Here is a 14,174-nt window from a genome sequence, read left to right on the forward strand (position 1 = left end):
TAGGTGAGGCCCTCAGATCAAAGCCCTCTTGTCCTGGTCTTTGGAGGAGTGTGTGTGTGCGTGCGTGTGTGTGTGTGTGTGTGTGTGTGTGTGTGTGTTTGTGCATCTTGGATAGTGTTGCTATCAGAGGTTTAGGAAGAAACGAAGTGTTTGTCTCTGTTCTCCAGGATGAGAGCCCTCTTCCTCAATGGGAGAGGTGGAGGCCCTAAACCCATCCTTCCCCTAGCCTGGCCTTCCTCCTCACCTTGGTGGAGCCTGCATTTGTGAGTTGTTGCACATACATCCCGAAGCAGACACGTGGAGGAGGTGGGAGTTAAGCTGGTCCTGGAAGAATGGGAGGATTTGAATAAGAGAGAGAGGTGAATACTCTCCAGGAGGGCACAGCATGTGCAAAGGTGTGGGGAAGGGAATGCACATGGTCACGTTTGGGGGTTAGCGATGGTCTGGCTGAAGTATAGGGTGTGAAAGAGGTATAACTTCATTTTTATCTTCTTAGCCCCACCACCTAGCCCACTGTCAGGCAAATAGTAGGTACTTAATAAATGCTTGTTGACTCCTTAAGATAAGGCTGGAATGGTTGGTTGGAACCTTGAAGGCTGCACTGTGGACTTTGGGCTTCATCCTGTAGTCAGTGGAGGATGACTGAAGTACTTGGGCAAGGGAGAGACAGATGGGATGGAGGAGGGGAGATCAGCTAGAGAGGTGAGGAGGGAGGCCCTAGATGAGGATTCTCATAACAGCTCCCATTTCTAGAAGGCTGCAGTACATACAAAGTGGGTCTTTCCAACACGCCTTTGAGGGAGGTGGGTCAAAGACGCCTTTCATGGACTCCAAAGGTCTGTGGTTCCTCCTCTCATAAGAGCTCACTGCAGTGATCCAGAGAGAGATGCCCTCCAAGCCTTAGCAGAGGATTGACCCAGCAGCTGGATCCAGGCCTCTGCTGAGAATATTCTCCAGCCTTGGCTGGGCTGAGCCTTTCTGAGCCTGCTTCGTAATGTCAGTCAGGATGTTTCTAAGGGTTTTGGTCTGTGATTTCATAGATGTAGGGAAATCTTAACGTGGAAGTTCCTTTCACCAGTTCTGACTGGCGGCTCATTTAGAACTTACACCCTTAGAGAGTGGCTTGGGGGCACTGAGATGTTAAGTGACTTGCCTGGGTCAGACAGCCAGTAGGTGTCAGAGGCAGGATTGAATGCAGATCCTCCCAACTTCAAACTCAATGCTTTTTCTCCCAAGGTAGGCTCATGTCTCTGTACCTTTTATATCCCTATAGTTATTTGTACTAATTTCTAATGGGGAAGCCATCTCGGCCAGAGAACTGGAAAATAATTGAATTGAGGAAGTATCTGACTGTCTGGGAGGAGGACTGAATGACAATGGGCAGAGAAGATTGTAGAGGGCAGATCTGGTTGGAGAGCTGGCATTTGGAGGGTTGAGATGGGAATACTAGGGTTTGTGCATGGAGATGGATGTTAGGCTCCTATGTGGGCTGCTTGGAGCCCCAGAGGAGGATCTCTATGGCCTCTTTCGGTTCCCAGCCCTTTGAGCTAGGAGCTATGATTCCTACAGCATAGGGATTAGAAAGATTAGGGCCAAGGTTAGGGGTGGAGATGGAGGGGAGCTATTGACACAAGAGAAATGTCTGTTATGCTAAGGATGGCCTGTTGAATGTCCTGTGTGCCTTTAACTAGCAGCCTGTTGGGTCCAGGCCCTGGGATAAGGTGTTCCTTATTGGAGTTTCATGAGCAATGGTCTTCAGGAAGGGTAGAGAGACAACTGGGCTCAGCCCTCCAGGAAGATCAGGTGGAAGACAGCCAAAGATCCAGGAGTTTCAGTGAACAAGTTCCACCTGAGTCAGTCCCTCAACAAAATAGCTAATGCAATCTTTTTTATATTGAGAGGAAAGCAGGAGGTGACCAGCCCGCTGCCCTTGGCAGATTCCATCTGGAGTACTGTGCTTGGCCTTGGTTGGACACCACATTCAAGGAAAGTCATTTAGACTCACTGGGATGTATGGCCAGGAGACAGTGCCATCTGAGGATGGTTGGAAGCAATGAGGGTTATTTAGCCAGATCAGAAAGAGGCATTGGGAATGAGGGATTAGCTGTCAGATGGAGGAGGATTTCTGTTTGGCACTAGGGAGCAGAACCAGGAGCACTGAGGGCAAGCTTTAATCAGTCAGAGGCTGGAGGACCAGTGGAAAATAACGTTGGGAGCATTCCTCTTTAATGGCTTGGACTCGATGGTCCCTGAGGGCCCTGTGACTCTGAACTGCTAGCCCTGACCTGTGGAACAGTAACGTTGGAATGGACCCAGTACACCACAGAGTCCAGCTCTCTCATTTTACAGAGGAGTAGGCTTCCGCAAGGAAGGGGAAGAGGCATATCCAAACTCATGTACCAAGTTGGTGGCAAAATGAGGCCTCGTGATCACTTTTCACTGGGCCATGCTGCCTCTCAGATGAGCCCTTCGTCAGTAGTAGGAAGGCCATGTTCTGAGGCATGATGCAGGGTGCTGGGCTCCCTTCTGAAATGGAAGGAGGAATAACAGATTTCTTAGCACTAGGAAAGATCTTTGTGGGTGTATAATCCAACCGACACCTGATGCGTCCTTGTAATATCCCAGATAAGCGATCACCTAGCTTGTGTGTAGAGACCTCCAGGGAGGGGAAGTCCACTCACTACCTTGTTGGGCAGCTTGCTCCACTTTGGGATAACTCCTACCATTTGGGAATTTTTCCTAATGTCCAGCCTGAACCTGTGTCTCCACAACTTAGATTTGTTACTCTGGGTTTTCTCCTCTGGACCTAGCAGAACAAGGCTCATGTCTTTTCCCATTGATAATCCTTTAAAAGCTTCAGGGCAGTGCTGCCCTCTTTGATTTTCTTCTCCAGGAGATGTCAATATGGTGTGGCCTCTGAGATCCTGGGCCTTGTTTGGGTGGGTCAGGTCTCCCAGGCTTGAAGTCAGAGACACTTCCAGGAACATGGTGCTCTTGGGGCCCAGAAGGGGCCTCCAGCTTTAGCTGTCTCCAAGGGACTTGGAGTAAGAAGGTGGGGTTGCCTTCCCCCAGGCTTAGTATGCCTTTTTGAGCTCTTGGAACACAGGTGAGAAGAGGAGTTGGAGAATTTGGGGGAGGCTTAGAAGGGCTATTCTCTTCGTGCTTCTCTAGGGTCTGGGATAAAAGGGAGCATTTCATTCATTAAGTGCCTGCTGGATACTGTTGCTACAAAGACAAAAACAGTCCCTGCTTATACTTTATTGAGGCAGCAGACGTATGCCAATACATCAGCAATGTACAAGGTATGTACAGACTAGATCTATAAATACAAGATAATTTTGGAGGGGAGGGCCACAGCAGCTGGGGGAGAATCAGGAAAGATTTCCTGAGCTTTAAGGGAAAGGGAACTGCCATCTCAGAGGCAGGGGTGAGGAGAGATTGGTGAAGGGAGAGCCTTGAGAAAAGGAGACTAATTAGGAGGCTTTTAGAGTGGTCCAGGTGAGAGGTGATGGCTGCATGACTAGAGAAGGGGGACAGGTACAAGAGAGTGGAAAATGTCCCCTGGGTAGTTAGTTGGCAATGTGGGGCTGACTCTTAGGAGCTGTCTAGCTCTTAGGAGAATTGGAATTGATGAGGTCAGTGTGCGACAGAGTGTAGAGTGAAAAGAAGGCCCGGGACAGAGTGTTGGGGGACACCTATAGTGAAGAGATTGGGTTATGGATGACCATCCCCCAAAGGAGACAGAAAAAGAGCTGTCAGGTTGGAGAGCCAGGAGAGAACCCTGTCATGGAAACCCAGAGAGGGGGACTATCCAGTAGGAGCAGGCATTCACCCGAGCTTTCTGAGAGGCTCCAGGATAGACTGTGAAGGAGACAGCAGATTGGGCAATTGGGAGGTTATGGGTTGCATTGAAGAGAGTAGTTTCAGTTGAGTGGTCAAGTTGGAGCTAGATTGCAAAGTGTGGAGAGCTGAGCATGTGGAGAGGAAGTGGAGACAGCTTTTCATCGGAGGTTGGTGAGGGAAGGGAAGGGAAGGGAAGAAGGAAGAGGATGACCGCTTGAAGGGATGCTGGGATCATGTGACAAAACTTTTTTTAAGGATAGGAAGCAGGGAGAGCACCAGTAGACAGGAAGAGAGATCTCAGATTGCAGAAAGAGAAGGCGGGATAGTGGGAGCACCTTCTGGAGAAGACGGGAAGGAAAGTGACCCAGGGTGCCTGCAGAGGGGTTGGCTCTGGTGAGAATCAGACACTGGAGTAGAGGGAAGGCAGATGGGGGATCCTGTCAAGGAGGTCTGAGATGGAGAGGAGGGAGCTCGCGGCAGATTCCCAGAAAGGTCCTTGGCTGAGGAGAGGAGAGAAAGCTTGGAACAGCTGCTGTGGGGATGAGGATTGACAGTCACTTTGGGAGGGAGTAAGATAACTGCCTTGAAGTGGCAAGGGCCCGGTTGAGTGGGAGACCACCAATGGATCCTTTCTTCTTTCCTGGCCCCGAGTTTGGGATCAGGGGTCTTGGGAGAGGCAGGGATCAAACCGCACACCTACCAACGATTTCAATTCCTGTTTCTATCATGTTCTAAGGCTCACCGAATGCATTTTTTATGACAGTCGCATGAGGACGATTGTGCTGGTGTGAGTCGTCATTTTCATGCTACACATGGAGAGGTTGAGGCTCAGAGAGGAGAAGAAAAAGGAAAGTAATGGCTATCATTGGTATCTCACTATAACCCTTGCAAAACCTTTTACATAACTTCCTAGATCTAGAGCTGGAAGGAACACTAAAGGCCATCCAGTCCATTTTATAGATGAGGAAAGAGACCCAGGGAAAGAGGGAAGCTGGGATCCTGGGTTTAGGACTTCAAGTCTAGCATTCTTTCTCCAACAACCCTTGGCTACATGGTGGGCTCATCTCTGAGCCTGGTGGATGAGGGACCACCCTCTTCAGGTCCATTGGGTTCAGCTCCCTCAGCATCAACTCTGCTTTTCTTCCCAAGGTTCATTGCCTAGCCCTGAGTGGGGCTGGAGATGCCTAGGACCAGCCAGGCTCTGGCCACAGCAATGCCTCGTTGGGAATCCCTATTTCCTCAGGGACGATGTGAGCTGTGGGCTAGGTGACTGAGGACAGGAAGCCAGACAGCCCATCCTAGAAGCCCCACTGTGCTCCCAGGTGAGTTGGTGAACCATCAGAGAACTAGACTCCAAAGTGGACCTGGGGTCCCAGAGGACAGAGGTCCACTGGGGAGGGAGGGTTGTTAAGCCTGAGGTAGCAGCTGGGCATGGTGGGCCTCCTGGCATGGAGGGCCTGTGGTTCAGAGTCTAGCTCAGCCGTCCTGGCCTCTAGAACCAGAGCAAGGTGGGACTGTTGGTTGCATCCCCTTCAGAATCTCCTGTTCTATGTCCCAGGAAAACCATTAAGAGACGGGGGAAAGCCAAGAAGGTCCAGTTTGTGTAATGGGAATGTCAGAGTGTGGACAGCATGGGGAGGGACCTGGATTGGGATGGGATGGGGAGGTCTGCAGCTGGGAGCCAGGCTCACTGGACACTTTTTTTTTATATGACCCTGTCCCTTTTCAAAAGTGTTTGCTTTTGATTATCTCCTCCCCCTGTCTGCCCTTCCTTCTATCATCTCCCCCTTTTTATCTCCTTCCTCCTTTCCTGTGGGGTAAGATACCCAATTGAGTGTGTATGGTATTCTCTTCCCAAGTCAAATCTGATGAGAGTAAGGTTCACTCATTCCCCCTCACCTGCCTTCTCTTCTCTTCCTACAGAACTGCTTTTTCTTGCCACTTTTATGCGAGATAATTTACCCCATTCTATCTCTCCCTTTCTCCCTCTCAATATATTTCTCTCTCATTCCTTAATTTGATTTTATTTTTTTAGATATCATCCCTTCATAGTCAACTCACCCTGTGCCCTCTGTCTATATATGTGTGTGTGCGTGCATGCGTGTGTGTGTGTGTGTGTGTGTGTGTGTGTGTGTGTTCCCTTCAACTACCCTAATACTGAGGTCTCATGAATTACACACATCATCTTTCCATGTAGGAATGTAAACAAAACAGTTCCTCTTTATTAAGTCCCTTATAAGTCCCTTATGATTTCTCTTTCTTGTTTACCTTTTCATGCTTCCCTTGATTCTTGTGTTTGAAAGTCAAATTTTCTATTCAGCTCTGGTCTTTTCACTGAGAAAGCTTGAGTGTCCTATATTTTATTGAAAGCCCATATTTTGCCTTGGAGCATGATACTCAGTTTTGCTGGGTAGGTGATTCTTGGTTTTAATCCTAGCTCCTTTGACCTCCAGAATATCATATTCCAAGCCCTTCGATCCCTTAATGTAGAAGCTGCTAGGTCTTGCCTTATCCTGATTGTGTTTCCACAATACTCAAATTGTTTCTTTCTGGCTGCTTGCAGTATTTTCTCCTTCATCTGGGAGCTCTGGAATTTGGCAACAATATTCCTAGGAGTTTTCTTTTGGGGATCTTTTTGAGGAGGCGATCAGTGGATTCTTTCAATTTCTATTTTACTCTCTGGCTCTAGAATATCAGGGTAGTTCTCCTTGATAATTTCTTGAAAGATGATATCTAGGCTCTTTTTTTGATCATGGCTTTCAGGTAGTCCAATAATTTTTAAATTATCTCTCCTGGATCCATTTTTCCAGGTAATTGGTTTTCCCAGTGAGATATTTGACATTGTCTTCCATTTTTTCATTCCTTTGGTTTTGTTTATAATATCTTGATTTCTCATAAAGTCACTAGCTTCCATTTGCTCCAATCTAATTTTTAAGGTAGTATTTTCTTCAGTGGTGTTTTGGACCTCCTTTTCCACGTGTCTAATTCTGCCTTTCAAGGCATTCTTCTCCTCATTGACTTTTTGGAACTTTTTGGCCATTTGAGTTAGTCTATTTTTAAGGTGTTATTTTTTTCAGTATTTTTTTGGGTCTCCTTTAGCAAGTCATTGACTTGTTTTTCATGTTTTTCTTTTATCACTCTCATTTCTTTTCCCAATTTTTCCTCTACTTCTCTTACTTGCTTTGCCAAATCCTTTTTGAGCTCTTCTGTGTCCTGAGACCAGTTCATGTTTTTCTTGGAGGCTTTTGATGTAGGCTCTTTGGCTTTGTTGACTTCTTCTGGCTGTATGTTTTGGTCTTCTTTGTCACCAAAGAAAGATTCCAAAGTCTGAGTCTGAATCTGAGACCATTTTTGCTGCCCGTTCATGTTTCCAGCCAACTACTTGACCCTTGAGTTTTTTGTCAGGGTATGACTGCTTGTAGAGTAGAGAGTACTTTGTCTCAAGCTTGAGGGGTTGCACTGCTATTTTCAGAGCTACTTCTGCACAGCCAGCTCTGCCACACCAGAGCTCCTTCTTCCCCAAGAACTGCCAACCAGGATTGCAGCCCAGATTCAGGCTGGGCAAAGCAGGTTTTGCACTCCCGCTCTAATCCGCAGCTTAATTCCTCCCACCAGGTGGGCCTGGGGCTGGGGGCAACTTCAGCTGTAGCTCTGGAAGCAGCCTCAGAGTTGCATCACCTCGGGTCCCCACCCGCCACCCCCCATGCAGTGGCCCACTGTGAACTCCTTTCACTCTGTCCCAGCAGCATTTCCCACTAACCTTCTCTGTTGTCTTTTGTGTTTGTGGGTTGAGAAGTCTGGTAGCTGCCACAGTGCACTAATTCAGGGCACTACACCTGTCCTGCCCAGCTCCTGGTCTGATTGGTCCTGGCGCAGCCCATGCTGGGCTCTGCTCTGCTCCCAGGTTCGTGCGATAGACCCTTCCCAGTGACCATCCAGGCTGTCCTGGGCTGGAGCCCTGCTTCCCTTTGCTATTTCGTGGGTTCTGCAGCTCTAGAATTTGTTCAGAGCCATTTTTCATAGGTGTTTGGAGGGACGTGGTGGGGAGCTTAAGCAAGTCGCTGCTTTCTGGCCACCATCTTGGCTCCACCCCTCCACCACTGGACCCTTTTGTCTGTCCCTTCTGCTTTCTGTGTGCCACACAAAGCACACTCTCTGAGCACATCCTCTCTCTAGCAGGAGACTCTGATATATAACAAGCTCAGTGGAATGAGGGGCCTTGGTCCACAGAACAACTTAGTACCGAGGGATCTGACAAGTTTTGGTTTCTAAATAGCTCTGGGCTCTTAAAGGGTCACCACAGATCTAGCTGAGTGACCCTCCACGTCAGAGGCTTGGTGGTGACCCACTACAGGGATTTCCTGCCATGGGCCAGGAGCTTGGACCAGGTGGCCGCTGAGACCCCTTCTGGTTGTGGTGCATCAGATCAGAGAGGATTTAGAGTCGGAAGGTGCCTTGGTGACCATGTTGTCCAACCCCTTCATCTTGTATTTGGGAAAGCTGAGTTGCAGAGAAGGGGCTTGCTTTAACCTGGGCAGGGAGTAATAGCATTCTGACCCTTTTCACCAGCATCCTGTGATTCTGTGAGCCCAGGATGGCCAAACTATGATTCCCAACATCCTCCCTCCTAGCCCATGGTTTCCATGTAGTATAACCTGATGAGCCCAGTTGAAGACAAGACTCAGCCTTGGCTTCCCAGGGGTTGGCATCCCTGTATCTGGGACTTGGGGAGCTAACATGAATGGCACAAGTGGCAGGGGCGAGGGGGGGACACTGAAGTTTGACTTTTTGTAACCATATTTCTCATGCCCAAAATCCCCACTGAAGAGGAGCGAGTCAGGTGATGTGGGCGAGGGAAGTGTTTGGGGCCTCTGGGCAGCCGGTGCTCTCAGGGGCCATGATTTCCAGATCCTTTCCCTTCCTGCCTCCACTCTCACCTGTCTCTCATCATGGCCCCCTCTCTGGGTGGCCTCCATGGTCCTCTTGTACTGGCTCTCTCATATTATCCTCCTAAAGGCAAGGAGGGCAAAGTTTATCACCTCCATTCTAGCCATGAGGAGTGTGAGGCCCAGAGATGTCCAAGGTCTTGTTTAAGGTCATACAGCGAGGGATGAGAAAGGGCAGGGGTTGGGAAAGAATATGGGATTTAGAGCTGGGAGGCACCTTAGGAAATCATGGAGGCCATTCTCCGTCCAGTGAAGGAAGGCAGGTCTAGGGCGCGTGAGTGATCTGTCCAAGGTCACACAGCTCGTTTCCCACCTGGGATTCAAACCAAAGCCATCTGATTCTAAAGCCATTGCTTAGTACCACCTGTCTTCCCTTTCTCCCTCCCTCCCTTCCTTCTTCCCTCTCTCTTCCCCCCTTATTCCCTCCCTCCCTTCCCTCCTCTCTCCCTCCCTCTCTTCTCCTCTCCTTCCCTTCCTCCTTCCGTTTCTCCCTTCCTCCCTTTTCCCCTCCTTTCCTTTCTCCCTCTCTCCCTCTCTCCTTCCTCCATCTCACCCCCCCCCCACCTCAGCCTCAGCAGTGAAAACAGCATTCTGGTTAGAGCTGCCAGGTACTGGGGACTTCCCCTGGGCTAAAGGCCCTGAAGTGGGAGGAGTTCATGGTTGGACAAGATCAGGGGCAGGATCGCAGGGAGGATGAGTGTGGTGTTGACCTTACTGTGCACAGGACATGGAACAGAGGCCTCCTGGCCCTGAGCTCTGGGAAGGTCACTGGGGAGCTAACAGGGGAGCTCCTTCACTGGGGGTTCACAAGGATCTTAGGATTTAAAACTGGGGGGGAGAACCTTAGAGATCAGCCTGTTCAGCCCCTCTCATTTTACAGAGGAAGCAGCTGACAGCCATGGGAGGGAGTGACTTGTCCAGAGTCACCCGGCTAATAAGTTCTAAAGCCAAGACTTTAAGTCAGGTTCTCTGACTCCAAATCTGGCTCTCTTTCCCAGTCTCCTCTCCTGCCCATCTTGGCCTCCCCTTGGGCTGTGTTCCCTCCCTCCTGGAAGTCCAGACCAGGGAGGCCTGTGCTTCTGGCAGCTGCCCAGGGGAAGAATACTCTTGCCAGATTTGGGTTTTAATATAGTCCGTGATTTATTGGTTTATTCTTTTGCCGTGTGGTTACTATGTTCGAAGGAAGGGAAGGGGAATTAGTGAAAATAGTGGCTTATGATAGACCGTGTTTACTTTCTCCTGCACGCTCCCGACCTCTCCCATCCAAGCTCCGAACTGAACCTCAGGCTCCATCTCTGTCTCTCTGGCTTCCTGGGGCCCTGTCAGTCTTTGTAGGTGAGCACAGTCTCTGCAGGTGGTGAGGGGTTCCCTTGCTCGGACTCCTTGCCTGGCTGGTCCGAGTTGAAGCCCAGGGTCTCCGACTGCCTCGTCACCTGCACCGACTCTTCTTTCTCCAAGGGCACCTCTGTCTTGGGCTCCTCCTTTATTTCCACCTTGGTGGTGGACTTCTTTTCTAAGTTTGCCTCCGGGACCCTGAGCGCATCGTGTGCTCCCCGGGAGCTCTCCCCATCCTTGGTGGTGGAGGTTGAGGGCTGAGTCTTGGGCTTGACCTGCTGCACCCAGCAGTGGCTGAGAATCTCATCGATGTGCAGCCTCCGGTTGACGTCGGGCTGCAGCATGCGGTAGATGAGGTCCTTGCACTCGCCCGTCAGGTGCTTGGAGCGGGGGAAGTTGACGCGGTGCTCCTTCTGGATACGCAGCATCTTCTTGATGTTGGAGTCATCGTATGGCATGGAGCCGCAGACCATGATGTAGAGGATCACGCCCAGGCTCCAGATGTCGTACACCTTGGGCTGGTAGGGGATGCCCTGGAGCACCTCGGGGGCTGCATAAGCCGCCGACCCGCAGAAGGTCTTGCTGAGCATGATGCGTCCGCTGTCGTCCCGTATGCAGCGCTTGGAGAACCCAAAGTCGGACAGCTTGATGTTGAAGTCTTTGTCCAGGAGGAGGTTCTCACACTTGAGGTCGCGGTGGACAACGTCCAGGTCATGGCAGTACTTGACGGCCGAAGAGAGCTGGTGGAACTTCTTCCGGGCATCGTCTTCGTGTAGGGCGCCCCGCGTCTTGATGAACTCCAGGAGGTCTCCTTGGACCCCGAGCTCCATGACGATGTAGACCTTGCCGTCGGATGTCTCAAAGATCTCGTAGGTCTTGACGATGGAGCGGTGGTTCAGCATTGCCAGGATCTCAATCTCCCGGGGCAGGAATTTCTCTAAGAAATCCGTGGGGGCTTTCCTGCGGTCGATGATCTTGACTGCCACATTGAACTTCAGGCGCTCGGAGTAAGCAGATTTCACTTTTGCATACGAGCCCTCTCCCAAATTTATTCCCATGATGTAGCCTCTTCTCTTAAGGACAGCAGCATCATCCATAGTACTAGAAGTGGTGAGTGCCTCAGACGCTGCTATCTACATGTCCCTTCCCCACATAGGCCAGCAGCGCCCTTATTGACACTGCGGGAGAGTCCAATGAGCAGGCTGGGCCTGGAGTTGGTTGGAGTTGGAACGCTCAGCATTGTCTCTGGAGTGACTTCAGCATGTGAAGTCACAAAGGAGCGGGGACTGCGTGGTGGAATGGAGCCCTCTCCCCAAGCCTGTAGGGTCCCTGGAACCCTAGAAGGCCTGAGGGGAGGAGCCCCTAGCAGATGTCAGGCAGAGAGGTCGCTTGGCTGACCACCGTCCTGGCCCTTGGGCCCTGAGCTGAGGTAGGAAGGGAATTGAAATCTTCTGTGGCACTCAGTGAAAGTGGTTCTTTCCTCCCCAATCTGGCCTTTGAGACTTTTCTCCCACGGGCTGGTCTTGCCCCTGCATAGACTATAAGAACTTTTTAACTTTGTAGAGGATGTGAGTGGGAGGGTCCCCTACCTGCCCTTCCTGAGAATGATTTCCTCTTCCCCATCAAAACGTTGCCCTCTTGTGCTTTCTCAGAACCTTTCTAGGTGATGGGTTTGTTACCATTAGTAAAATAAGTCAAGTTGAGATGTTAATGAATGATATGGCTTCTCAGAATATCTGTGCTTTGGTAGAGGACTGTGGGGGACATAATCCCTTAGCCCAAAGAAAAGGGGCTCCTACGTGGGGAGGTGCTGCTAAATCATAGTTTTGTGGGGAAAAAAACAGCAACCCAGAGATGATAGCTCACCCCAAGGGCCAGCCACACGCGGTGTATGGTGGCCAGACAGAGACGGCATCCACTCTTTTTTGACAAATGTCCAGTGAGACCCAGGTGAGGGACGTTGCCACTACTGTCTGCCTTAGATGGCATTTAGGGTCCCTGTATCCCGAGACACCCCACTTTAAGGAAGGCATTGACAAGCCAGAGTGCAAGGGGCTTGGTAATCGCAGGAAGTAGAGGAGAAGCTGGGAGTTTTAGCTTGGGGGCCAGGATAGCTGTCTTTAAGTCCCCAGGGGGCCGTCCCCTGGGAGAGGGATCATACTTGCTTCACCTGTCCCCCCTGCCCATCCCATCCCAGGAATGGGCAAGTTTTGGGGTGGGCAGATTTTTGTTTGATCAGAGGAACGGATCTTAACAGCTGAGTGACAATGGATGGCTCTGCCTTGCGCTTGAATTGGTGGGCAAGAAGCAAGACCAGACTGTGAGAATCTGTAGTGCTGTGAATTCTGCCCAGCATGCACGGAGCATCTCAGGTGTTTGTGTGTTGTTAGGCCTGGGGGTGGGGAGCGGGAAGTGGGAGGCCTAGATCTCTGCCTCACAGCAGGGCATTGACGCCAGAGCTTCAGATGGCAGTTTTCCTGAGAGAACTCACTTGGTGTCTTTGGCAGCAAACCTCCCCATGCCTGTCTAGCTTCTCCTTCCTGCAGAGGACCGGGGTGGGATGGGAGCTGTCCAGTTCAACAAACATCTGTCGATTGCCTGCTGTGTGGGGCCAGCTGTGCAGATCCCAAGAAGAAAAATGACCGCTGCCCTTCCCCTCAAAGAGCCTGGGGAGGGGCAGGAATACCCTATGGGAAAAGAGGAGGATTGGGTCGAGACCCAGGATGAACTTCTGACTCTCCAAAGAGATCCCAAGGTGTATTTGAGGAAGCAGAACGGTGCCAAGGCAGGACCACCAGATTTCTAGTCGGATGACCCAGCTCTGCCCTTGTTAGTTAGCTCTGTGACCTGGAGCAAATCATTTATCAGAGCATGAATTTCCTCATCTGTAAAATGGGAGATGACCTCTGGTATCCCTTTCAGCTCTAAAAGGATGGGCTGCTGTTCTAGGAGGGAGGCACCACTTTTATCGGGGGTGGGGGCTGAGGGAAAGCTTGGAAAGAAGAGGATTTCATGAGTCTGGAATGAGAAGGGAGCCTTCTGATTTAGGAATAGCATGTGTGAATGAGTGGAGGTGGGGGTGGCAAGGGGAGATCTCAGAGAGTTAACTGTCCAGTTTAACTGAAAAGTGAGGTGCACGAAAAGGATTCATGGGAAAGAAAACTGGAAGGGGAGGTTGGAGCCAGCTTGTGGGGTCACCCAAATGTGAATATCTCATCTTAGCATAAGAGAGAAGACCTCAAAGTTTTTTGAACAGAGGAGTGATCTGGCCACTCTCCCTCAGGGCTTTCTGTAGCTGTCTGGCTTCCACCTCAAAGCCCACTGCCCTCCAGGCACTTTGCCTGATCAGACACAAGACAAACCTCACCTCGTTTGACCTTAGTTCTGGTGCAAGGGACATTTTTCATAAGAGATTTTGATCAGAAAATGGGGGGGAAGGCTATGCAGAAAACACCACTTGGAAGGCCCCTAACCTTACTGCGCAGTAGCTATTACTCAGCTGGATGTCAGTCAACAAGCATGTATTAAGCCTTGTTTGCTTGGTACCATGCTAAGAGCTGAGGGTTCAGTGAAAGGCCAAAGTAGAGTGTCTGCCCTCAAGTTGACATTCGAATGGGGGAGATCATTTACAAATCACCATATGTATCTATGTATGTTTGTCTATGTGTATATATAATAAAAGACATATCTTTGCACACGTGTGTACAGAGTATACATATGTGTCTATACCCACATATGTATGCATACTTACATACACCCAAGATACATATGGTATGTATGGATATGGAACGTGACTCCAGAGGAAAGTCACTAGCCCCTAGGAGGACCTGGCCAAGCCTTCTGCAGAAGGGGAATCCTGAGGAAGCCCGGAGGCAGAGGTGAAGAGGGGGAGCACTCTGGGCATGGGTCCCACCCGTGCTAATGGCACAGAGGTGGGAGATGGGTTTGTGAATGGTACATGGAGAGGAGTGAAGTGTAACAAGACTGGAAAGGAAAGAAGGGGCCCGGTTTATGATAAACTTTAAATGGCAAATGAGTTTCTGTTTGATC

At 50.2% G+C, this 14,174-nt stretch overlaps 1 protein-coding gene across 1 annotated transcript; it reads right to left on the bottom strand.

The window, feature by feature from the left end:
• Window positions 1-10,111: 10,111 nt before the first annotated feature.
• On the bottom strand, window positions 10,112-11,221 carry LOC118849939 (testis-specific serine/threonine-protein kinase 1-like). Its single transcript, XM_036759083.1, has one exon. The coding sequence runs from the start codon at window positions 11,219-11,221 to the stop codon at window positions 10,112-10,114; it is 1,110 nt and encodes a 369-aa protein (XP_036614978.1).
• Between the last annotated feature and the right edge of the window lie 2,953 nt (window positions 11,222-14,174).

The sequence above is a fragment of the Trichosurus vulpecula genome, chromosome 1 (assembly GCF_011100635.1).
Source record: "Trichosurus vulpecula isolate mTriVul1 chromosome 1, mTriVul1.pri, whole genome shotgun sequence".
Lineage (NCBI taxonomy): Eukaryota > Metazoa > Chordata > Mammalia > Diprotodontia > Phalangeridae > Trichosurus > Trichosurus vulpecula.